Source organism: Dermacentor variabilis, unplaced genomic scaffold (genome assembly GCF_050947875.1).
Source record: "Dermacentor variabilis isolate Ectoservices unplaced genomic scaffold, ASM5094787v1 scaffold_12, whole genome shotgun sequence".
NCBI classification, from domain to species: domain Eukaryota; kingdom Metazoa; phylum Arthropoda; class Arachnida; order Ixodida; family Ixodidae; genus Dermacentor; species Dermacentor variabilis.
Genome location: NW_027460280.1, coordinates 60561000 through 60588053, shown reverse-complemented (window position 1 = coordinate 60588053; position 27054 = coordinate 60561000). Strand labels below are relative to the sequence as shown.

Sequence of the window (27054 nt, the reverse complement as noted above, 5' to 3'; positions counted from 1 at the left end):
CCTGGAAGCTGCTGCTCTACTACTGTACCCGCCTGTTTGTATGAGAAATTAAACCCGATATTGCTTCCTTCGAGCGCCCTCTCCATCTTCACCATGTACATCATAAACAGCAATGGGGATAAAGGGCGCCCCTGCCACAGTCCCTTGTTGATATCAACTTTCTCCTTGCTCCTCATTCCTTCCCCTTGAACGCAAACGGTATTTTCTAGGTAAATATCTCTCAAAAGCTGTAGACAATCGTCACCTAAGCCTTCCCCTTCCAGAATATCCCACGAAGTGTTGCGGTCTACGTTGTCATCGGCTCCAATCTTTTGTACGCTTACTGCCACCTACTTGTCGGCGTATGAACCTCCAACGCGATATTTTGTCAGAAAGCTGCTAGGCGCCGACACACATCCACTCAAAGGCAATAGAGTTTCATACAATAATTACTAGAGGGAACTCTGGCGGCAGTGTCTACGGGAGCCGCAGGCGGGCCGGTTCAGCCAGTACAGCCGGGTTGGGAATTATGACTGTGGGAATGATGGTTACTACGTGGATTTGCCTAAAACTTCGTCCTTAAAATAGCTTCGTGACTGACTTTGTAAACTTATTTTCGACAAAGTACTGTGTTATGAATAAATAAATAAGCACGAAATATTTTCAGGCGGCAGCATTCGAACGTAGGACCTATATATGGCGCAGGAGCCCTATATTGAAATCACTACGCTACGGACGCATGCAATGACAAGAGGCATAGAACACCCTTATGAATTTCTCGCGGGCAAGCCGGCTCGTTGAGACGCTTGGCGCCTTTTAGATTTTAACACCTCGACAGGCTGAACCGTTGCAATTAGTAGCAATTGTGCGTGTTCGTGGAGTCTTGTGCATTTAGAAAAGTGTAGGTTGCTGGAAAATTTAGGACAGTGAAGGCAGACAATGTGCAATAAACAAAGCCATAAGAACGTCCAAAGCCACAAGCACGAAGATCCGACATATTTATGTGCAAACATGGAGGAAGGAAAAATGTGCAAGCCAACATTCCCATGGTGGTTGAACGATCGCATCGCCAGAGTTTCCTCTAGCAATTACTGTAGGGAACTCTATGCCAAAGCCCACGCTGTTGTTAAAATTTTGTCGACACGCGACCGGTGCGCTCGACGTCGGGAGACGAAACGCAGCTCGTAACGAAGGTACGCCCGAAAAACGCAAGCAGCGAGAGGATTACGTCTGCAACAACAGAGAGAAGCTTCTGAAGAGGACGCGTTGGAACCCAGGCGAGCGCGGGCCAATCGTGCGAGAGAAAGAGCGCTACAATAACAGGGACCCCTTACGAAGGAGGGGAGATCGTCTAGTGCGCACGCGTAGTATTCTTTGGAGTTGCTCATCTGTTAACATACGGCAGTCGTGGTTTCAAGGGTACAGTATGAAAAGCTTCATTGGTAATTATTCCAAAGAATGGTACGCATGCGGCAAATCCCCCAGTGCGAAATTTCTGCCCTAATTTTGTCATAATTCGCGGGCCTTTTCAGAGCCTGAAAAGAAAAAGAACCTTGCAAGAAAACAAAGAATGGCAAGAAAACAACTACATTTGTCGTTTCTGAGCCCGCTTCAGAACTCTTCAGAAACGACTTATGCCCTATACAAGCGATACCTAAGATTTCGCATAATTAACTTAATTAGTTAGCTAACTAATCGCACGTCGAAAATATTCTTTGTAACAGCTAAAAATAATATATGTTAGTCTCAGTCGTCTAAGGTGTACCATTCCATTTTCTTAGTTTGCTTCTAGTTACGTGAAACACCCGCTGTACATAGTGAAAGGGCCGTTTTCCCGCGCCGTGGCAGTTCGGAACAAGACAGTAGCAGAGGTAGTGCACAGTGGTAATTTCCGCAGAGTCTGTCACCCTCAAGTTCAGGACGTCTCACATTGCATCATCGACGGCTGCAGAACTCGCAGCTATCCGTGCTGCTCTGGAGTTTATTGGTCACAAATCATCACATTCATGGTCCATCTTATGTGACTCGAAGGCAGCTCTCCAGTGTCTGATGTCCCCTTTCAACCACGGACCAAATATGCAACTAATGGCAGACATCCGACTACTCCACCATCACGCAGTCAACAAGGGGCACAACATCATCTACCAGTGGATATCGGATCTCTGCGGAATTTCGGGAAATAACAGTGCTGATGACGCCGCCCGATCGGCCCACGATGGCGGCCATATTATACCAATACCACTGTCACGAACGGACGCAGCCACAAGTCTTCGCTCCCTCTCCCGCGAACTTACGCAGAATCTGTGGAACACCAGTGAATTCACGAACGCACGTCTCCACAGATTGGATCCACATCTGCAACTCCGTCTGCCACCAGGGTTACCACGAGCGGGGGCAACACTTCTGTGCCGCCTGTGGCTTGGCGTGGCATTCACGAACTCCTATTCATTCCGCATTGGAATGGCCGACAGCCCTACTTGCGACGCCTGCGCGGCTGCGATGAGACGATTGAGCACCTCCTTTGTGACTGTCCCCGTTACAAAGTTCCAAGAAAAGTGCTCGTGACCGCGCTCGAAAAACTGGACAATCACCCCTTTACAGAGGAAAAAGATCTAGGACAATGGTACAGACGGGCTTCGGCACTTAAGGGCTTTGCTGAGCTTTTTAAGGACATGTGAATTGTGCGACCATCTTTGAGTGTTGTAGCGCGTAGTATCGCGTTACTATGTGAATTTTCCTATTTCCTTTTTTTCCCTCTTCTTCTTCGTTCGCCTGTTATTCCCTTTACCCCTTTCCCCTGCACAGGGTAGCCAGCCGGTACTTACACTGGCTAACCTCCCTGTTTGTCCTCCTCTTTGTCTCCCCCCCCCTTTATATCCACACTTGTACCTAGAGCATTGAATCAGTGTGCTGCGATGCAAAGAAATTGATATATCTCCGTTGCAGGCAGCTTTGAGAGACAAAGCTTGTGACCAGCTCATGCAGTAATCACCCCGGTACCTTGAACTTGCTGTGTTGCTACTCCTTCTTTTCTCTGGAGCCCCATCCTCGAGCGCTCCAGACAGAAGTGTGGACGACTGTATTACGCAATTCTTGCCTAGGTTGGAACGCGAAAAAGCGTTTGCACTCTTCGAGTGAGGAGCACTTAGGGCCCCTAGCTATACATCATTCCCTGCACCCTAAGGGTGTGTCTTTCTGGTGAGCATATAGTGTTTCTTGGCTGCACCTCGAAGCCCCATTCCTCATGTGAAGTATGCGGCGAGAAGCCTATCTTTCCTCGTGTTTCTCGGCTGCCTGCAGGCCAGGAATGTCGGCTAACGATGGGCCGCCTCCTTCCCGCCGAAAGGCGCCAGGCCTAGGCTGTGAGAGCCCCATGCCAACCGCGGTCTCTGGACGGATGCCACAATGTTCTGCACGGCACGCACAATGGTTCTCGTGGGATAGATGTGCAGCCCGCATCACGTTGACACCGGACGCAGAGGGACAACCTGAGCCTTCCCTTGGCCGCGACCGGAAGCCTGCGTCTTTCTCAGCCAGCGGCTCACTGCGGTGCACAGTGCGGTCCGCGTACAGTCTGCAAGATGAACGCCGTCTGGTTTTTCCTCCTGTGCTGGGCGGCATTCCGGCTACGTAAGCATTCTCACTGAGTAGTAACTTCATAACTACTTATTTGCAACATTCAAAAAAGCTTATTAAGCTCTATACGTGGCCAAGTAAGTGCAGTTTTGCCGTGCGCAAGCATACAGACGCTGAGAAATCCTCTGGGTGTGGCGCAAGCGACATAGTGCACATGTAGTCCTAGCACATTCTCCTTTCATGACTCAGCGCCAGAAATGCAATTCAACTGAAGAAACACGTTGTAACGTCGGCTTTCGATTTAAGCATGGTATGCCGACGGTTAAATTCATTGTCTGTTGAATGATGCAACCCAAGCCTTTACGTTACGCATAATATGATTTCGGGTGTCAAGCATTTCATGGTTAGCGGCTGTCGAGTTGTGATACGATGTGCTGCAGAGGGAAAACGTAAGAGCCGACATAGATTATTCTGTATTTAGATCGCTTGCATTACCTGAAATATATAGAAGGTTTCACGTAATTTAATCAAACTGAACTTTGCGAAAACTGATATACGTCGCGATGTCACCAAGGTCATATCGTTTCCGAGTTGTTCGGCTACCGGAATACTTGTGCGCTTAGTTATCGAAATCAAGATCAGTTATGTAAATTTCGAATGATATATTCTTTCGGTCATACAGTTGTACTTGAAAAAGTGGTAGAGTGCGTTCAGACACAGTTAATGCAGTTGTTCTTATAAAGTTATTTCTTATGTGGTACTTTTTTCCGAGCTGCGGAGAAAGCTCGCGAAATGCGGAATAAATGGCATCGCTGCTAGTTTGTTCGCGTACCAAGGCCACTATATTGTAGCAATGCTTTCCACTCGATTTGTGAGCGGAAATGAGACATGTCAGTCTCATCATCCACCGCTCACGGCCAGCTGATCCCACTGATAACGCGAGCGGAGCGCCGTTCTGACCACTGACGAAGCGCGAAAATCGCGATGCGCCATTAGCATCGCAAAAAGCGTCGCTACAGAATAGCATCCCTGATTACAGTTTCTCGAAGTGCGTTTTCAACAAAAGAGACCTGCACAATGGCGGTCGAACAAGCGGAGCACTGTGTTTCGTTCGCCGTTTCAGCGCCGAGCTGTGGGTTATTATTAGCGAACGGGGTCCACTCTTACAAAGTTGCTCACGTGGCTGTCTTATACGCGGGTTGGCCTAGGCCGATCGCTTCCTTGCGGCGGACAGTGGGCTTGGTTCTTTGGACACGCTATTGAGAGCGCTACAATACGGGTGCGCAAGAACGGGGTGACGTAATCGTTTCGTATATTGCGAACTTTCTTCAAAACCGTGAAAAGAACCACCGCATGTAATAGCTTAATAAAACCAACTTTACTGGGCGTTCATGAAGACACTGTACGTTATTAAAATAAACTTATTCTCTCAAAAAAACTTTTAAACATTCGCATAATTTGTCTTAATCTTTATCGAACTAAGCGGCTAAAGAAAGTTGATGATGTCAACCAATGTTAGGCTGTCCTGAATTTGAAGAAGAACATGTAGCGGTAATAGATGGACTGAAGCGCAGAGTGGCCCCCGATACAAGCGCTTTTGTTTTCGCGAGGAAACTGGATATTTAGGAAAGAGGCGTTTCGGCTCCTCATCAATTACCTCCAAGATCCTGAGCTGGAGTGTGAATGGTGAGCCGTGCCGTGAGATAGCCGGGCGACCAGTCTGCTGCGCCCGTTTAAGTCCGTCCTCGCTAGTAGCCTTCCCTTGCGTCACTTACCAGATGCCTTGTGTTATCGGATGTACCTGTGAGGTACTTCAGACCCTAATTCACTTGATAAGTGGCGCTCAGGGGGAGCAATTGCTGGAAACTTTTGCGAGGCTAGGCCCCTGCAGCAAGCAGCAACACTCCTCCTTCTCCAAGCACCTCAGTACGACTGCGAAAACTATGCCGCTGGTCAGGTTCACCTACGATGTATTTTTCTTCAAAAACGGTTTGGTTATAGTTACGTGAAACCCTGCTTATCTTACTAAGGCCTAGCTATAGTTATCATGCTTTTACGCTCAGCACACGCCCTCTCCAGAAGCTACCGTTGTCGCTATGGCAACGGTAACTGTACCCCGTTGCCGTGACGGAAAAGCCGGAATGGTTCGATTCCAAACTGCTTCTTTTCGGCTTTCGTCGCAGCATCCCCTAGCTTATCATCAGAAACAGACAGTAACAGGGCCGAGCCACTTGCGCATCCAGAGGGAAGGCACTGGGCTGCCCTCCCCACCTCCGGTTACATGCCAAACCTTCAACGCTGGCAACATTGAGTGTGCAGTAGTCCTCCATTTCCCCGCGTCGATTCCCCTTCGCCTCTTCTCTACAGTGTATGCTTTTGATGAGATACGTATTCAGAGCAGCCCCCTCGAGGCTGCTCTAGATCCGCCGATCGATCGAGCGATAAAAATATCTGTATTTTGCCGGTTCAACCATTTAGGAGTGGGCAGATACATTGTTAACGTTACACACCTGTTACCTATATTTTCGAATTAGTGTCATCGCAGGAGCACTGCGTCGACGTCCATGCATCCGGTTTTCTCCGTGACGTTGGCTCTTATTTCCTAGGCCAGCAGATTTATTTATAAACAAATATTTGCGTATAAAATGTGGCAGGAGTGTCAGTGGACACGAACCAAGTCACTCGATCCCATTGCATAAGATATACTTGAAAAAATTATCGACCTACATGTCTGGACAGCAGCTGTGATAAAGAAAAATAACTCTTGGCTACAGGCATGAGCAGCAACACTGATGACTTCGATATATTCAACCAGAGTGAGTCTACTGTTGTTGTATATCGAACAAATTTATTAAAGTTCACATGTCAAATGCGCAACTGTGAGACAAAGTTCGGCTATAACATGCATAAAGTTCGGATATTTGCGACATGTCAGATCTCCAGTACCACCGACCTATCCTGCATACCAGCTTTTGCGGCAACATCCCTCCGATCCAGGATCGAAAAAGGCTACAATGCGCTCCTTGTCGTAACGTAAGGAAGAAAAATAGCCAATGAATTGCGGTGTGGCCGCAGCGCCCGCCCTCTCCAGTTAAAGAACTTGAACAACTGCAACTTCCCGGCCTCCTGTGACTGCGCGCCTTTTATGTGCATGTGCTTCCTTTATTGAAAACTACCTTGCAGAAAGAAACATACAAACAAACGAAAATTGTTGGTCTATTCCGTACAAGGAACTACTTTTAATCATGAAATATTGCTTCACTTTTTGTGCCCCATCAGCACACGTATATTATTCTCTGTCTTCCACAAGTTGCCCACATCGTCGATTAGTCTCTATAGACGTCAGGGGTGGACTGTAGTTACGCGGTAAATAGACTGAGCAGCAGTTTTACTAGCCGGGCTATGTTCATCACAAACTGGGGATGAACAGTTTATGATGAACAGTTTGGGATGAATGTTCATCACAAACTGAGATGGACAGCGGCAGCGCCTAAACGTGGTGTCTTAATCCACGTTTAGACGCTGCCGCTGCAGGGTCTCAGGAGAGCTTACAGACTTAACGAAGACGACCTGGATCGTCGTCGTACGTACTGTTCGAGCAGGCACCAACCTCCTCATTACCGAAACGGGCAATGAGTTGCTCAGATTCCCTGGTCCGTTCCCTCGATCGTGACTCGCCCCTCTCATATCAGGACGCCCGAAATGAGGGCGTTGTTGTCTCAGCTCTCAAAGGCTGCATCTAACTCTCCAAGCCACACATAAAGTGCGCATGTGCTGGAGCAACAGCTGAGCGGCTAAAGCGTCAGTTGTAAGTAGCAGTTCGGCAACCTATTCTAGGATGCAACCTGTCTTTTTTTTAATTAATTTGAATCTCTTTACAAGAAATGGAGGAGGCCAAGGTAAAAGCTGATCTGACGCAGCTCGATGGGCCTTCGGGCCCCTGTTCCAAAGGCGAAATAGTGTAAAGCGTATAGAACAAACAATGATAATTTAATACAGATCACAGAGCTGTCAATGTCAAGATGAAATGAGCAACTTTACAGAGATATGCGATTGGTAACCAAAGTAGAATATTCTAGGTATGATGCTGAATGAAGGATTTAAGGAGGGAAATAGGTCCAAGATGGTGCAAAGGTGTGCACGTGATGACCCCCTGCGCCACCACAGAGCTATATTTTATTGTGTTCGTTGCTTTGGGGAACACATAGCTTGTGCAGGCTTCAAAGCGATTTTGTTGACCTTTGTTGAATGCAGTATGTCTTCTGCTGGATGTAAAATTACTTTCATTGGATCGTGCAATTTCCTTCTAAAGGTACTGCTGCAGCGGGGAAAAGAAGCACTTCATGCTATAATGTAAGATCGATCAACCAACTATACTTTCGGCAATTTCTTCCACAATACACCCAAACCAAGTGTATTCATTTGCCTTCCCGAATGTCATAATTCGCATATACTGAATTATGGGATGTGCTGAGCTCCTTTTCACCCCATGTTCTATTCTTTAAGCTTGAAGTGGTCAACATTGGTCGAAAAAGAAACGCCTCCGGAGCCAACGTTTTGGCAAGGGGCTTGCCCCTTTGTCAATACGTATAGCCCTAGTATCCGGCTTCACCTTTTCGCCCACTGTTGATGGCTTATAGCTGGTAAGAGGTGTACTAGAAATAACTTTGCTTGCAGAGGTCGCACTAATTGGAGTTTTGTCTGCTTTCTTCTTTTTCAGAGGCCGCACAGCCCACTGGAGGTTTGTCAATACCACTGAATCTGTAGTATACCATCTTCTTTCGGTCTTTTCAGAGCCTTAGTACTGCGCCACCTGCCAGCGCTGCGGGTGCGGAAGCTATGACATCTAGTGCTCTCAGCACTGCCTACCGGTATCGACAAGCTAACTGTGGCTCATGCGCAGTTCGTGTGCTGCAGGGCTGTCTCGCCATTGCGCGCATCCGGTCATCAAAGAGTGCTTTTGCCGTCTCCCACGGGGCGCGTTCTCTCCTGCTCGCATTCTCTTTGAACCGTTAGTAAGACTAAGAAATATAATGCAGTAAAGCCCGTCTTTGTATTTCGGCCAAATGCGTAAGTAACCGTTGATGCCAGCTGGGTTCAAGGCCGCTAAGCAGTCGAAACAAAACCATGTGGCGCGTGTGTTTTCTTTCTTTGATTTCTTATGACGATAGCTCTGTACTTACTAATCAAGCAACGCGTCTGACCGCACGTATATTGAAATTGCGGGCGTATCATTCCATAAACCCATTATCCGCTAAGGATTACATTCTAGGGTATGTTATTATTTATTACATCAGGGATTTACGTGAAAATAAACATATACGTATATTTAGCATTCGCTACATGCGAGATAACGAACATTGTCGGGGAAAGAGAGGAAGCTAGATTTAGAAGAAGGAAAGCTGAAAGATCGGTCAGAATCAGTATATTCTAACCAGAGTTCTCGAAGAACAAAGACACAGTGAAATTGTTAGGTGAATATACAGAGGCTCTATAAGACTGAAAATTTGCGCACCTCTGCAGAGAGTTTCAAATGCGGCAAGCGGTTAATGCAACGGAGCATGTGCGGTCGATGACCATTACTCACTTTCTAGGCAAGTTCAGAGACAGTACCCCGGATGGGCCTCCCAAGAAAGCAGAAAATCCACCTTTCGATTATGCCGCGTGCTAGGCCCGGAGTGGTTTCATTCCTGCACACATGCAGGTTGGTCATTTTCGAAAGTACCCTATAGTCGGTAGACAGCATAGCGGCAGCACCATACACAGAGGTACTATTGGTTATTATGGCTGTTGCTGATAGTATACTGGCACCCACGGGCCCAATATGTGCCAACTATGTATACCCACTATGTGCTTACCGCTGCATTATATTACGATTGTCATTGTCGGTCAATGTGATTTTACTGTTTACGAACCGTGGCATGGTCATGGCAATACAACAAACTGCAGCGCGCCTTCAGCAATGTCGGCGCAACTTCAGCAACTACGACCTCAGCGTGTACAGCTGATGCCGTAGCTTCTATAACTTGCTTCGCAAGTAAGCTGCCAGATAAACTGCCCTCATGCGCTAGCTTCTTTTCGCTTTCGGGTTTCGGGCAACGACTTGTTCAAGGAACGTGTTAGCCATGCACGCCAACTTATTGCATGCCCGTATGAGGTTACGAGGTCATGTGTGCAGCCTTTCCTTACTAAAAACAGTTCACGGAGAAATCGCCCACTTAATGTACGTATGGCATTCGTAAGGAACATATATGCAAGGGACGCACGCTTATTAGTCTGCTTATCGCATACGAGAGAACGGACCCTGGAAGAATTGGACTTTGGCAAAGGTGAAGCTCGATCTAACTTTAACTTTTCGCCAATTCCGCTCGTCGAAACACTGGTATTTAGCTGTTAACCCGACTCTTGGCTAATTCATTGCAGTCTATTTGTGTTATATAAAGAAATATTTGCCGACTCCACGCAGTTGCTCTTCTTCTCAAAACAACTGAACACATCGTAAACGCTCTGTTGAAAGGTATAACTATTTCATTTCCCAATATTCTTTATACACGAGAAAAGCTCCGGTTTTTATGAATAACAACTCACTTTCGACTAGTTAAAAAAAAAAGAAAGAGATTGCTCGCTGATGATTATTATTCATCCAGGTGCAACTTGCCCTTCCATCATTGCGAAGTAGTACTTGAGAAGGACAGAAAGGTGGAGGGTGATTTGTAGTGGATTCATGGACGCTTTAGGTAGCGCGACAAGACAAGTAGAAACAAGGAGTGAACTGACAGCGGCCTGTCCTGTCAGTCCGCTGCTTCTTTGTCTTTATCTTGTCTTTTATTTTATTGATTTGCTACTTACCATACGTGTCTAGATATTCAAACGACTACGCTGAATAATTGTTTTTTTTCTAATATATTATTCCGTGCATTTGGGTGCTAAGAACAAAGAGGCCAAAAGCCATTATCGAGGATCACAAGACATATATAAATGAAGATCTGGCTCATGAATGTATTATACACACCAAAAGTTTACTCTTGTCACACATCGCTGGGCCATCTGCAGTGAGGTAACACCACCAAAATGTATCGTCGCCCTACCGCTTTATTTATCTACTTCGATTTATCTGCCAAGCACTGCGCACAGCTGTAAAAAGAAAAAGAACAGGATTTGAGCTTCCCGCAGAAAGTTGAGAGTGCGCCGACCATTCTTTTTTTCTCTTCAGAGTAGTATGCTTGTTTCAGAACACAGTAACGGCCCAGTGGCGCAGCGCGATATACATATGCGGCTTCTCCTGGCGCAGATGTGTACGTGCGAAACCCAAAGGATTCCAACTTCTACATGGATCGCATCCTGCTGACGGACATGATAGCGCAAGTGCGCTTCCTGGACCTGGACCCGTTCCATCTGCCGCCTTTCGAGACTGACTTCAAGGACAGCATCCTGGGCATCCCCGTCCACGGTCACGCCAAGTTCGTGAACGGCACCCTGCGCGGTCTGTCGCGCGTCAACCGCTTCGGCGACTGCACGGCGCCCGGCTGGCTCAACGGCAACATCACCGTCACCTGCAACCTGCTGATCGACGACCTGGACATCGTGTACGACGCGCGCGTCAAGTACGGCATGGTGCCCGAGCTGCGCGTGCGCGTCGAGTCGCGCGTGGGCACGTGCTACGCGCACATGGAGGCCACTGCGGCGCCGGGCAAGCCGGCCGTGCTGCGCTCCTTCCAGATCACGGGCCTCGGCGACCTGGACACCAAGTGGTCGGGCCTGGGGCCGCTGAACCCCTACTTGCGCAGCATCAACGACGGCTACCGCGCCAACATCGCCGGCGTCGTGTACAGCACCTTCTACAGCAGCTACAAGGTTGCGCTGGACCGCTCGCTGTCGCGCGAGCCCATTCCCAAACCTTGAAGCAGCAACCGATCTCTGAAAGCAGCGAGTGTGCTGCGCGTATAGTCTACAATACCGCTATGCTCTGTAATGCGGAGACGCCTCCGTCACTTCGCTTTATCCTCGCGTCGTTAAAGCGCAGACATCACGCTTGGAAACTGCAGTAATGTGAGGACTGCGGCTGCTACACCTGCATGTGCGTACATTAAATCTGTCGCTTGGTTCGGGTTATCAATAAATATTTTTCTATACTTTGTTAACTTTTTATATAACTGACACTTTTCTTGTGCATTGTTGACAGCACTGATCAACAGAAGCAAGAAAAGCAGTTGTTACCTTCGAGCAGAGACGTCAAAGGAATGTAGTACCTGTCAAAGGAGTATGTTACTAAGATGGTGAAGCTTAGCGACGGCGGGAAGATCAAAATGTATACTTAAAACTGCAGGATTTTCACGTTTTACAGACCAACGACGGCACGTGCAGCTTGGTAGTGTTAAAGAGAACACAGTTTTTGTATGATAGGACTCAGGCCACTGCTCAGAACGTACCTATGTGAGGAAATACTATTTTTTTCTCCGCTGTCCATCACGATGTGTTCTCATTGTGGCCCCACAAACACGGGGCGATTATGGATGGAAAATAAGAATGCTTTTCAAGGAGCGTGCGCATGCTGATTTTTGAAATCAAATACGAATAGAATTTTGAAGATAGTTTTTATATAACCTCGAATATAAGTATTATTTATTTCAAGTTGAATATAAAGTCCGTTGAATTAAATTTGGCTTACGAACTCCAAACTTAGCTGCCCTGGTATATTTAGGACTACCCATGCTGTACATTCTTGTTTTGGCGCGTGGTTTAGAACGTGAAAAAATGAGGCAGATGAGAGACAGTTGGCGTTTCACTGTCATATCTTCTGCCCGCTTCTAAACCAGACGCCAAGACAAGAGCGGCAAGATTATACAGCAAGCCTAAGCGCAAATTTGCCTAAGAGAAGTTTTTGGCAGGACAACCGAATTTTTTCTTTTGTTTCAAAGCAAACACGTGTGTTAACACGCATCCTGCAGTGTGAGTACATCGCTGGCTTTCAAATATGCCAGAGCGTAGCTTAAGCCACTAAATTAAGCCATGCACGTTGGCACATATCGGAGCCTGCCAGTTGCTTCGGGACGTCAAACCCCATAATTTCTCTCTACCCCATAATCTCTCACTAAGCAGGACGAGATAAATCAGTACTCCTAATAAGATCGTTACAAATATAAAACGAATAAAGGCGGGAAGGCATCAAGGAATACCTTGATTTTATAGCGTCATTACCATCTTCAACAAAAACTTCATTTTATTCCAAATGCAATGATCAGTTCACCACTTTGCATGAAATCCTAGCGAAAGGGACATAAAATAACTGCATGCTTTTTCTTATTTCCTGTTACTCATTAAAGCGCCCACGAGCGTACTGATTTATTTCATTCCTATTGGTGCCGTAACGTTTCTCGTTGCACTAGTTTGACTAATTAAAGACTAACTGAAGGGAAATACTGAGTGTTGCATAAAAAGGAGCGCCAGGTATACATGACTCTGCCAGCTAAACTGCTAGCTGATCTCCGCTCAAATTGCGCACCAAGGTGCAATTATGCGTGAAGTTTAATTTAGTACCACGTCTGCGGACATCACCTAACCAGTTTGCCAGTTTGGTAAATAATAAAACCAAATCCGAATATATCCGTGCCGTCTGCCGAGAAGCCACTCAAAACTGGTCGATTCCGCTGAAAAGGAACGGTGGTGCCACCTGTGACCGTTATGGTGAACACTGTGTTTTCGCTGTAGCCGTGACAGATGTCGCCACCGTTCAGTTGCAGCGGAATCAAACATTTGTCAGTGGCAGACGACATTAGCATTCGACTTATCATTGAATAAATGGGGGGGGGCGGGGTAAGTGAAGTTTGAGGTTTCTTTATTTAACAATAGCGGTCTAAATAACACAACTGTGTGCACACAGTATTTGGCCCCACAGCGAAAGGCTAGTTGTGAGGCCATTTACAAAATGTAATTGACAGCAATAGAGATTATTAACATCCCATGTGCTGAAACGGGAACAAAAGTACACTCAAGAGAAACGTACATGAAAGTTTATATGATAACAGTGAGGTAAGCAGTTAATCAATAAACAAAAGCTCGGTCCGCAAACGTGGTATTGAACTAAGCTTCATGCAGAATGGTACTTCTGGAAGAGTCAAGTATACCTGGCGCTCCTGTTTATCAACACTCAGTATATTTGAAGGACTTCAGCTAGTGTGATTTCGTGGTCGAAAAAAGAACAAGAATAATAAGTGATAACTGCTAAACATTACGTCAGAAAAGAAAAAAAAACAATTCACTGCAGTTTGCGGCTGCATTTGAGCGCGTAGAGAACAGGCTTTCACATGTCATCTGAGTTGTACATGCTGAAAGTTGTTTCTTTCCTCAATGTCTGCCGTCATTGGGATGAACAGCAGGCACGTGGTCAAAACTGGCGATAACAGGTTTACTAGGACGTTGATCGCATTAGGCAAAATTAGGCTTCATGCTACTATGATGACGACAAGCTTCCACAGATTCATCACACAGGCATGGCTGTTTAACTTTCCGTTGCGACATAGCCAAACCACGGGCCTTCTTCGCTCTTCCTGGAAAGCTGAACGGCAGGCAATACATATTCGTTTAATATTCGTAAAATATTCGAAAAGTATTTGGAAAGGCGAAGAGTGTCTTTCGTTTGCAATAGCGCATCGATCACCAAGTGCACAAAAAAATTCGACCTGTTAGTCACACGCAAGAAAAAAAAATAAATAAACTGAATGCCTCTGCTTTTACGCTTTTTTTTTTCTGCTTCCTTTTGTCACACTGGCTGAACTTGTGAGTTCTCATGCAGCTCGTATGACGGAACCAATAATACGAATATGAGAATTCACATGAACCGTCCGTTAACTACTTTCTATGTGGCATTCTAGCTTTGATCTTCGTGAAGTGCTTTCATTTTTTATCGGATGCCGGAGCCGAGGAGCAGTCTAAACCTCTAATAGACGCCAAAGCCTTATATTTATTTAATTTTGAAAATTCTCACATTCCTTGCGCGCTTATATTGTCGCATATGTTGAAAATAACCGGCGGCGGTCACTAGGAGTCGCTGGCTCAACGCTTTCGGAGAATTCGGTTCGCCCTATAGGTCTCGAAGAGCGTGCGCACTTAATACAGCGTTGAGGAAGAGGAAGACAAGCACTAACTGCACAGGACGTGCACCGGACATCAGCTGGCTTTACAGCGCCAATGCTCACGCATGAAAGGCACGCTCACATAAAAATTCGAGTGTACAATGTCATATCTTCCAGTTTGCCCATCACGGGCGCGCACGACGCATCCTCTTGTTAAAGTAACCGATTTCTTTACTCGAGAAAACAATAGAAGGTGCGCTCATGTCATCTGCTTATTGCATGCGAAAGGCCTCGCACATTAAACTGCACTTTTCAGCCTTAATTCCACTCAGTGCACTTGTGCTGCCAAACTTCGACTTGCACTGGCATCCTTTGCATTGATCTGCAAAATGTCCACACCCTGCTGTGCTACCGCCTGAAATTGCGTTCGACGCTGTGATGTGACTTGCGATGTGTATAACCAGTGCTTAAAGTCAGGAGGGGGGGGGGGGGGGGAGGGCGGCCTCTCTTCCATTCTTTAAGGAGGGCTCGGTCCCCCTTATCAGATCAACTGTAGCGCTGCAGCACTCTTTCGACAAGGGCTGGAAGTGATTTTATTACCAGTAGTGCCTTTGCGGGGCAATTCAAAATCTCTAATGTGGCGAATAAATGAATCGCGATTAATCGGTTTATGTGCGCGCGCGCGCGCGCGCGCGTGTGTGTGTGTGTGTGTGTGTGTGTGTGTGTGTGTGTGTGTGTGTGTGCGTGCGTGCGTGTGTGCGTGCGTGCGTGTGTGTGTGTATGTGTGTGTGCGTGTGTGCGTGTGTGCGTGCGTGTGTGCTTGCGTGTGTGCGTGTGCGTGTGTGTGCGTGTGTGCGTGTGCGTGCGTGTGTGCTTGCGTGTGTGCGTGTGCGTGTGTGTGCGTGTGTGCGTGTGCGTGCGTGTGTGCGTGTGCGTGCGTGTGTGCGTGCGTGCGTGCGTGCGTGTGTGTGCGCGCGCGCGTGTGTGTGTGTGTGTGTGTGTGTGTGTGTGTGTGTGTGTGTGTGTGTGTGTGTGTGTGTGTGTGTGTGTGTGTGCGTGTGTGTGTGTCGATTGGTCTCGGTTGCACTGCCGAAAGCAACAGGCGCGGCCGTTTACTTTAGCGAAAACCTGAAATAAACGACGCCCGACCACGTGACCACTTTTTCAGCAGTAGCATTAAACAAATAGTTCGTTCCCACGCAGCTAGAGTGAGAGCACTGCGATCGCAATGCGCAAGCGCTATAGAATTGGCCCCATTTTCTTTTTTTACGTTTGCTTTCTTGCTTGATTAATTATGAAATTACACAAAATGCAAAAAATAATAAAGTTTGCTTTCCACCACTCAGTTGCCAACAACCTGTCTCTTAGCCATATTTTCCTATGGCGCACCCGAGTGCATTCTTTAAACCATGGCTGAAGTTAACAGGAACACCCTGTATATGCGTGTGGCCGCACCGGTATCCTTGACTACCACTCCAACAAAGCATGTCTTACGTCCTCTATTATTCTTTAACGTTTGGCGTAACGGCAGCAGAAGAACAAGCGCGAATATTTTGCATTGCCCAGTCGGTGGAAGCAAAGCTGCATAGTGAGGGATGGCGGGAGACACGCGTACAGTCTTTGTTGCATCCTCTCGAGCGGTTCTCTCCAGCCCGTTAACCTCCGTCACGCATTGCTCAAGCACCTGCGGTTCACATGCGCCCTGGCTTTAGGCGGTGCTCAGTTGGGGCCGGAGAAAGGCCGCCGAGGGTCTATTTTTATGATGTAGGGGAAAGCGAAGACGAGCCTTTCATAAGCACCTGCCGCGCTGGGGATGCGAAACCATGCGCCTCTCTATGAATACGGCGCTTATCTCTCACCGAGGTTATTACGAAAGTGTTTACACGTAAGTGCGTTTCACATCGGCGCGCGCACGCTAACGACATCGTTTCGGCAACTACGATACTTTTCGCATATCTTTAAGACGCGCGCAACTCGAAGAGTTTCAGGCATATAAGGGTCAGATCTAACAACCGCATTAGAAAACGCAAAGATTTGATTTTGGCATGGTTCCGTGTTATTTCGCTCACTCTTTGTCATTGTCACTGAGATAAGCTTAAGTCCTGTTTCACATACACGCATAATCAGGGGCTGAATTCACAAAGCTTTTCGTTCATAAGCGCTCTTTGCCATTGGCCGGGTGCCCTCGCTAATGATATGTCCAGCCCCAGTACTGGCTAAAATTTTCTCTTACGAACAATTTTAGTGTAAAAGTTTGTATTAATACCGGTCTATGACATTTTTTTTTTTGCCACCACAACCCTGTTTGGATCTTGTGGCATGGATAAACTGCGTTAGGAACGAGGTCAAACCCACCGTTCTCTGCGCCAACACTCTATGTCCAACGCATTGAGGAGACTAGATGATCGACCACTGTGTAAACCAAAATTACTGAAACAGCGTCCCCACCGATCAACGGCCTAGAAGGCGGTGAAGGCACTCTGGTGCGTTCTAAGGACTGTCTTGTGCGAACGCCTTTGACTGCGTAGTGCCGGCCCGCGCACGTACTTCATTCACCGCATTTCTTTTTCCCTCTCTGCTTCTTTTTCAGAGCTGGGGCAGCGGTGGCTCGGCCCACTCTCGTTCACATGCCGGACCTTTCGCGCTGACCAAATCAAGATTGCAGTGAGCCGTGTACTGTTGTAGCGAGAACAACGACAAAGAAAATGCTCGATGTTTGCTAACTCCCGCATTGATCACAGGCAGCACTGTCGCTCATTCTAATGCGGCGAGCAAAATAGTTCTTAAAAGCTACAACAACCCACAGTCGGCAAAGAACAGTTCGCTGATTTTTCTTTATTAAATGTGAAATACGAAAATTTTGGCCCGGCTATCCCGGAATAATAGGCAGAAAAAACAAGAAAGACAGGAAGCTAATCAGTTCGGGGTAGTCCAGATGGGAAAGTCGGAGAGAGGGGTCCATGCGATGCATGCTGGTGTGTTGTAAACTAGGCCGTAACGTCCACACACGGGCTCATTTTTCTCAGGAATATCTTTCTTCCTGCAATTTTCTGCGAGGAACCTGGGCCCTTGTTCATAAAAAGGCATTTGCGCTGGGTTTGTTCGTAAGAGAAAATTCTTGTCAGTCCTGACGCTGAATATATTATTAGTCAAGGCAGCCGACCAGTGCTAAAGAGCCCTTATACGTACGAGAAGTTTTGTGAATTAAGGCCCTGAGCCCTTATTTACAAAAATGTTCTTACGATAGAACTGTTCGTAAGAGCAGATGCCAACCATGCAATTGTTATGTCGGACCTATCATCAGCGAATGCGGCCAGCCAACAAGCAAACAGCAGTTACGAACAAAAAGATTTGTGAATTCGGCCCCTTGATCCCTATTCGCCAAAAAGTACTTACGCTAGAAGCGAAAGGAAGAAATTGTCGTCCACGCGACTGCACTACGAAGCTGCAATGGAAACCCGGCCACACGGGCTTTCTCCGAAATAAAGACGCGCACGTAAAAAAAAAAAAATGGTTGACGTGAGGATGCGCCGTATCTGCACTGTTCGCATTCGAAGGCGGATAGACAGGTAATGTTCGAAAGAAGAGAGACACCCATGACACGACCCAGAAATGCGTTGCAAGCGCCTTGCGCCGAATGTGTAGATATATAGCGGCACAGTCATGGTATGACGATATTGAGTTGATAACAAGCGGTGCTGGCGCGTAATGTTGCCCCAGCAGTCGTCTGTGTTTGAAACGGGGAAGCGGTGTGCTCAGGGTGCGCTCGTGTTGACATACGTAGTTTTGTCACGACATTTTATTGTCTGCTGCTTTCGCGTGTTCTGCACTAGCTATTTCTGTTCCCTGTCTGCCGTCGAGGAAACTCAGGCGAGCGAGGAACTCAGGGCATCCTGGGGCAGAATCTCATAACGGTTCGGAAAACGTAAGCGTAAATGATTTGGCAGAGCGCAGCGCTATGTCGTCTGCTACCAGAAGCTTGCGCGATGCACACATCAGGAATCCACTGCCAGCAATTCCTAAGTAGCGAGCGCAACAAAACCGTGAACTGGTTCCTATAGGGCCACCTTTACTAGACGTCTATATGAATTTTCCTTCTTTTTTCACCCTTCGTCATCGGCTCGGACATGACTTGCTCGCCGCCGCTGTCGCTGCGATCTGCCTCACGGTACATCGCGCGATAGCAGCAATGGAACTTGAAATCGAACATTACGATATACGATCTACTTAGAAAGGTCTACTTAGAAAGCCGGCAGAGGCGGCACAAATAATTATCCGCCATCTCTTCTAACGCGTATCGCGCTTCCAGCCGTTGTCGACACTGAAAGAGCAATCAGAGAGAGAGAGAGAGAGAGAGAGAGAGAGAGAGAGAGAGAGAGAATAAACATTTATTACGTAAACCAAGCAGAAAATTTCCTCGATGAGCGGGACCCTCAGTCCAGGGCTGGATCAGCCGTTGCTGTTCCTGCTGGCTTGTGCTGAGCATCGCAGACTCCCAAGAGGAAAGGGTAGGGTTGGGTATAGGAGGAACACCTGAAGGGTTAGGGCATTCCCATATGGAGTGGTACACAGTGGGGACAATGGGAAGGGTACTGGTTGGGATGAAAGATATGTAGCATGTGGAGACAAGGAAAGGAATTGGTCTGCAGTTGCCGCCAGACAGCGGCATCTGCCCTATTAAGCGAAGGATGAGGAGGGGGATAGTTATGGCGACTTTGTCGGCAGTACTCGAGCGTCTCGGTGTACTGTAGGGGCTCTGGCGGTGCGTCGTCTGGGTTGGACAGCTCTTGCGATGGTGCCCGGCCAGTCAGACCTCGGGCTACCGCATTAACGCGTTCATTACCATGGAGAGAGGCATGTCCAGGAGTCCAGACGATACGCACCCTGTGTAACGTGGGAGAGGGGACAGAGGAGAGAATTCGATGTGTGTGTGCAGTCACGAGTCCTTGCGCGAGTCTGTCACTATAGTGATGGGGGTGACTTGTGCGGAAAGGGTCGAGGCATAGACAATGGCCAGGGCTATTGCCCCTTCCTCTGCTGAGCAGCTGTGCGTTGTTAGAACTGTGGCACACACCATAAGCGCGTCTGTATTGTCAGTTAGAGCTAAACACGTGGCCCGCCTCTCTGGGTGGCCGGCCGCGTCAGTGTACAAAACCGGTGTAATTGTAGAGAAATAAATTGAGCAACACCAAGCAGACAACAAGGAAGTGATAGCCTTCGAAGCAACCAACGCGCACGCCCGCGTGTCTCCGGAGTCGCGCGACTGGCGCGCGCGGCCAGGGTCGCGAGCCAACAGTCAAGCCACAGCAACGGAACCCAAAGCGGACATACCCCTTCGCCGGTTCCGCTCTTAGCCAACGACGGGTTTGCTTTGAAAATGATTGACACATGCGGGACGTGATCATTTATTTGTGGTGCCACCCCGCTGCCTGTGACGGCCTCTCACGCAAGCAAAATTTCGACCAATCAGGTGAGGCCAAGTGAACGGTTCCCCTTCCGAACCGTTATAAGATTCGGCCACTGCATAGTATCCCTGGTTAGCTATGATAGTAGCGTGACGCCCAATGCTTCAATGCGTGAAAAAGCGTTTTGTTAAAAAGTGCGTTCAACAAAAGTGCATTTTTACAGCGAGTTTGATGGCCCAAAACTGGTGTCGCTCAGGAGATTCATTCCAAGTGTATACGCGTTGAAAACTCACCGGCTATACAATTATTAAATTACAATGTGTCTCATAAAGTAATTAATTAAGAATTCAACTAGTGGTTTTCTTTTTAATTCGTTGAATATGAGTTTAGGTTTCTCGTGCAAGTAATGTGAGCTTCTCTAGATAATCCAGCTCAAGGACTAGAATTCTGTGATCTGTAACAGGCGATCTTGAAACATTCTGGAAAACTTAGAAATTATCATTCCGTATTAGTTTATACGAGACGTTAAAAGTTTACAGCAGCTGCGCCAAATGCATTCGTGAAGACAGCTATTAAATTCACAACTGTGTATTTATTACGCTAGCTGGCGCTTTTGTTTAGCTACAGACTAGGTAACAAGAAACCACCGGCTGTCTAGCGTGTCTATGAAATACAAGATGAGGAATTTACAGATTACAGTTACAGTACAGTTTTTGTGCCTCATGTACCTAATGAATGGAACCGAGGCCCTGCTTTTACTGCGGATATATCGAAGCAGGTGCTTGCGTAAGGAATTCTGCAGAATGGGTGACCCATAACGATCGCCTCAAACTTCAAGATATTCATAAAGCCTGTAATTGAAAACGTAACTATTGCATTTCGCGAATTCTTATGCTGTTTCTATATGAACACCAGTAAGTTACGTCTGAATGAGAAAACAATAAAGCACCACTGACGCGTATTCTTTAGGTATACCACAGCTCCACTTGCAAACGCCTTTGATAGCCTAACGTTGAGCGTTTTATGTGCGCAACTTGGACATGCGTGCTTATGATTGCGCTGCGTAAATGATCAATAGGGGACCAATATGTCTCTTCAGATGAAGAGCAAGGTCAGTGCAGCAGTTCTCTTTGTCATTCTCCATGCGTGAAGTTTGCTGACAACTTCTTCTAAGTTTACATACCAATCAACGATATTTATGCTAAGCAGTATTGAAAGTACAAGGTCATAAAAAATTATCTTTTAAGATAATTCATTGATGACCAAGAAGAGGCATTAAGCGAGAAAAGGTCTGCGCTAAGAAAAAAAAAACTTAAGGCTGATGTCTAACTCGGCCTCGTTCCCGTACCGAGTGCAGCGACACATGGCGCCTGTGTCGTCTGCCAGTGTCGTCTGCCTCGCCTCGTCGAGCATGTCGTCTACGCTGTTTTCATAATGTTGAACTCGACGTAAAAGCTAAGCATGTGCACAAAAAAATTATCCAGGCTTCCTAGCAGAAGACCTTGTTTTATTTGTGCACAGTGGCGTGGGACGCTAACGTGGGAAGCGGACAGCCCGGCAGGCGTGACCAAGGTTGGCGAGGTAGGGCCCCGAGAGCTGCGCCTGAAGGACGCGAGACAGCTCTTGTTCGTAGCCCTTCTGGATGACATTGTACAGGGGCAAGTCCCTGAGTCCGCTGAAGGAGACGCGCGGCCTGGGTGGCCGGAGCAGCCTGAAGTTGACCGTGGGCGACTGACCAAGAGTGGACGTCACCTCGACCAGCGCGTGGTTGGTGTCAAAGTCGGCCCGGGTGCCAACGCGACGTTGCGCGCCCACGTAGGTCAGGTCGGAAGTGGCGCTCACGGCGACGCGGTCGAGGACCACGTTGCAGCCGACGGTGACGCGACCGGGTCCCGATGATCCGGGCCGGCCGCAGTCGCCTTGGCGCCGGATGAATCCCAGACCAGTTACGTTGACGACGCGCATCTGTGCGCTTAGCGTGCCGGGCGCGCCCAGGTTGGTGCTGTAGGGAGCCACCGCGAGTGGATCCAGCCGGTTTCGACGTACCAGGTCAGCCATTTGGTATCCGAGCACCTGGTCGATGTAGCGGTTGGCATCGGTGACGGTGGCACCAAAGGCCCCTGAAGAAGGCAGTTGATGGGTTATCTCGTACCAATGTCCCAGGGTCGAGAGAACATAAAAGTTCACGCTGCATACCACGCAGCAGCGTGGAATACCACATGCGGCACGTCGGAAAGGTGGCTACTCTGTTTTATAATTTGTAACGTCTTTGACGACGGGCGAATCGCACGCGGAATCGTATCATGTGTCCCTTTCTTTAAAATTCCTACTCTGCCAGAGCTTTAAAAAAGAAAAAAAAGGCATTCATTCCTTTTTTGCAGGAACAAATTCTATTTCAGCTTTTCCCCAAACTCCCAAGACCTCTCAGGCGCTCCTCATAGTCCCGTCGTAGAACGCCAGCGAGACGACTTCGAGGTATTCGTCGAAGACATCGATTGCTATCCTTGCCTACAGTTCGCATGTGCCAGATACGACTGACTTCATTTAATACAACGACGCGTAAAACACGTACATGCCTACTAGTTCGTGCTAAGATGGGAAAATATTCACTTCAGGCGTCACCTGTGCAGATTCCTCTCAGCAGCGCCTTTATGTCGTTTGGTGGTTGATATCATCAAAACGCCATTGCTGTCGTCAGACAGCCCTTTGAATGATTCACGGATTTCTTTCATTTCCAGGTGCGTGTTCTAAATCAAGCTGGGACAAAATTCCTTTTGAGTATATATGCAACCTGCCACGACAACTTTCACATCGTCCAGTAGTAAGTAGTCACTAAGGAAATCTATGGCAACCTAAAGCATGTGCATTTCTTTTCTCATTTTGAACTAAATTAACTAGAGATTTATCGACACTCCAAAAAAAGTCAGATGCATTTTGACGGATTCATTGCATTAGTAGAAGAAAACAAGGCGACATTGGGTATCACTTGCATTGTGCGGGCTTACCGCAAAGAGGGACACATTCGGTGCTTTTAGGTCAACTTACCAGCGAAAAGGGTGAACAGGAGTACTGGAATCATTATATCAGGTATCTAGAAAGAAGAGAATGCAACAAAGCAATCAAGGCTATGCACTGTCGCGATCACATCAAGTATGGCAGCCGTGATGTCATCAAACGCACTTGCAAGGCAAGCCGTAATTTTGGTATAAATTGGTTGGTGAATGGCATACAAAATCCAAATAGCAGCTGATTACAGCCGCCTTCGCAATAATGCAGTTAAGAATGTTATTACAGTATAGTGTGCAAAGAACTAAACCATGCTATTCGTCACATGATAGGCTTTATCAACGAACCCGCTTTGAACAGGTAGCACGGAACGGCTTGCGGAGTAGAGAGTGTGTACTGCAGAATCCACAATAGCTAGATGCGTAGGCAAAGAAAGACCGACAACTTTATTCGAGACACGGACAGAGATTATTCCAAACTTATCGTACGCACTCGAAAGAAAGCAGAGAGATTGACATACATGTCATGCCATTGGCACATAAAATTCAACATGTGCACTTCTGGGCAGTGCGTAGCCAAAAATTTCGCTCGGGGGCGGCTCACGTTGCAGCTCGGCCTCCTCTTTATAGCATTTGTCGAGGGATCAAATACATGAATAATGATTGCATTACCATTGCCAAAGATGCTGCAAACGAATTCTTGAAAGCTACGCGCTGTCAAGGCAAATGAAATATGTATTTTCTCATAAATGAATATACTCGTATGTCCCAAAAATTGTGCTCGAAATAACTGATATCAATGATTCCGTGTTTATTGTCTATTTAATAAGTAAAGAAAATATCACACAAACTTTAGAACTATATCAGCTCGAAACCAGCAAATCAGTGCATGCCGCTGTTATGAAAAATGTAAAGGCCATAAAAGGAACAAGTTGAGGACAAATCTGCTAATGAAACTTTGTCAGTCAAGAAGCGTGTTTACATTTGTTACATATGCGATGGCTAGGGAAAAATCTCAATGACGCTGTCATTTGTTCCAATGTATTGCGCAGGAGCAGCTGTCACCGGTCGTGTATTGTGAGTAATTGCGCCGAAATTATATTCGCAACAGAGAGCACATATAAAAAGCAGGAGTTCTGCAAAATATACGAGGGCGAGGCAAATGAAAGTGAGTCAATGCGAATATATGACGAATGGGGTATTTTATTTTAAACTAGTCTCCATGAGCTAGCATTTAGACATCAGTCCGACGGACTATACGGGTCGCGTGATTCCCGTCTCATAAAACTCCTTGGGTTGCCGCGTGAAAAAGACTGTAACTGACTCTTTCACGTCATCGTCCGACATGAATCGCGTTCCCTTGAGCTGTTTTTTTTAATTGCCCCAAAATGAGGAAGCCGCAAGGCTACAGGTCTAGACTATATGGATGATGTTGCAGCGTTTCCCACTTGACCATTGCCAGTTTTGTATTAACCACATAAGCGTCGTGGGCATGGGCATTGTCGTGGAGCAAGTTGCCCCCACTCGTCAAATTTCGACGTCATTTGTTCTTGATTGCGACATGCAGCCGATCCGGCGTTTCACAATGTCGGAAACAATTGATAGTCCCTCAAGATTTAGCCAATTCTATCAGTAATGGCCCCTGAGGATCGAAAAATAAAAGTCAACAGTACCTTTCCAGCGGAAATTACGGCCTTTGCTTTCTTTGGGGGTGGTTAATTCAAATGTTTCCACTGTGAGCTTTGCCGTCGTGTTTCAGGTTCATAGTAGCGGCACCACGACTCGCCCCGGTCACAATTGCAGACAAGAAGTCGTCACCCTTATTGCGATATCGGATCAGATGAGTCAGGGCAGTGCCGAACCTCACCGTCTTCCGGCAGTGGTTCAAAATCTTGGGCATCCATTGCGCACACAAGAGCCGATAAACGAGATGGTCATGAATTATGGTGTGAACCGAACCCTGACTGATGTTCGCACGCTCTGCCAGTTCCTCGATGCTTATCCTCCGTTCTTGTCTAATCAGCTCATCGACCTTTGCAATTGTGTTGGGGGTGATTGCACGGTATGGCTTTGGCCCGGTCTTCGATCTTCTTTGCAACTTTCACGTCCTTCTTTGAACCGTTTCCTCTAACGCTTCACAGTGACCAATGAAATGCAATGTTCACCGTACACAGCAGCCACACGGCGACTAATTTCTTTTTTGGGAAACACTTTCAGCTCTCAAAAACCTGACGACATCGCGCTGTTCAACTTTTGGAGCGTCCATTATGTCACGCAACCATGTTCAACCCAGTGTATGAGAGCATTAAAGAACATTTATCCTCACACCTACGCGTCACTTTTGTAAATGAGAGATGCCTGAGTGCTGCGGGCATGCCTCGCAGGTAATGAACAAAACCATTATTGCTCGAGGTTGGTTGGCTCACTTTCAATTGACTTGCCCTCGTACATTAGAAATGCGAAGATACCACTTGAAAAAGGCCAAAAATGTGTCACTGGAAACAAAGTTCACTGCACCTCGCAATAAGATATCGAAATATGCGTATAAGCCTCAAATAAATCTACGTATCTAAGAAAAAGCCACTGTATATAATGCGTCAAACAAGGCAAAGAAACATGTTGCGCAATCACAGATTCACATATCACAAAATCCTAAGGCCCGCCCCCCTTCCTCCACTCCTGCCGATGTATCGCGCGCGACAGAAGGCGGTGCGCTTCCTCCCGCTTTCCTCCCTTGCACACACAAGACTGAGTCACCATCGTCGGCTCCCCCATGCACCCCCCCCCCACGCTTTCACTCGCACATGCAGCATGCGGCATGCGGTCCCGATGTTACCGCCCCTGGACTTTATACGGAACATGAGGGCGACGGCAGGAATGCACCTGGAGTGTCCGTATAATTGATATTGTAATAATATAATAAGAGTATCCGGCAAATGAAGCGTCCGGTGGCCCATTACTTTTAGCAAAAGAAGTAACAAAATCGAACTTCCATCATGCGACAATTCGCTGCGCCGCAACAATGTCTTTTTTATTTCTTTTGTGGGACGGGGTCACCGAAATGAAAAAAAAAACACAAAGAAATACGTTGGCCACAATCGAATGCCTACTTTGGTCACCTAATGTGTCTACCGAAGGAATATCGAAGAAAACGTGAGACGCTTGGTCCACAGTGAACCATACGCGGACTACCCGGTATCCCACACCGGCGAGACAAGACTTTCCAGAGAGGTTGCGCTCAAGCGTACGCGTTGCAATCCGTCGAGTCCCCACAGTGATGCCGACGAACGGCCATTGTTTCTTTTCCTCGTCTGCTAGCCAGAAAGCGTCCAAAACTCTGCCATGGGAAAATCCCCTCCGCCAGAGATAAACGAACGCGCACCGAAGTGCGCCGCGCGGTGCTCGGGGCAACACGAGAAAAAAACATGCGCTCTGGCTGGCTCTGGCAGCCCGCGGGTAGCGAGAACGAGATAAATACAAGAGACTCAAGGTGTCCTCACGAATAGAAGTCAAAGTAGAAAAATAATTAACGTAGTTACCTTTGCTGGCTTTAGTGTTTTGACGTGGCCGCTTTGGCGCAGGTGAAAAAAATGCTGATATTGTTTTCTGTGACATGACGGCACAGATGAACTCCCACAACGCTTCGTCTGATCCGACCTCGCTCCGTGCTTTGTCAACTTGACTGATAGTGTGTTGATTTGGCTTGTCTCGTATATTCCGATGTACGACTTTAGAAAAGGCAATGCACCTTTGGCGTCAAATGTTTATAATAACATTAAACCCACAAGGCTCTGGAATTGAAAAGCTAAAGCGCGACTTTGGACATGTCAATGCACCTTTCGCATCAAAAGTTTATGAGAACTTTATACATAATACCCATAAAGTTCCGGAATTGAAATCGATGCGCCCCGTAGATTCCGCGGCCTCCGTGAGATGCCGCGACGAGCCCGCTCGCCATCAAAACACCCTTGAAACTTTGTGCTCGGATGGGGCTCCTTGCGTTATGTGACTACCGGT

General features: G+C 47.3%; 2 protein-coding genes across 3 annotated transcripts in view; one reads left to right on the top strand and one right to left on the bottom strand.

Annotated features, from left to right (window-relative positions):
- Positions 1-3477: 3477 nt before the first annotated feature.
- LOC142566167 (uncharacterized) lies at positions 3478-11523 on the top strand. The gene is made up of 3 exons (XM_075677021.1): positions 3478-3609; positions 8276-8296; positions 10847-11523. Exons 1-3 carry the CDS (start codon positions 3561-3563, stop codon positions 11455-11457), a joined length of 681 nt encoding a protein of 226 aa, XP_075533136.1. The 5' UTR covers positions 3478-3560; the 3' UTR covers positions 11458-11523.
- A 9995-nt stretch (positions 11524-21518) lies between these two features.
- LOC142565820 (salivary anticoagulant protein P23-like) overlaps positions 21519-27054 on the bottom strand; it is a 104921-nt gene continuing 99385 nt past the window's right edge. For both annotated transcript variants that reach the window (XM_075676365.1, XM_075676364.1), the window contains exons 2-3: positions 23078-23123; positions 21519-22152 (exon numbers count right to left, since the gene is read on the bottom strand). In XM_075676365.1, coding sequence (XP_075532480.1) covers positions 21566-22152; positions 23078-23123 — 633 coding nt within the window. In that variant the 3' untranslated portion in view covers positions 21519-21565. The remainder of the gene's footprint in view (positions 22153-23077; positions 23124-27054) is intronic.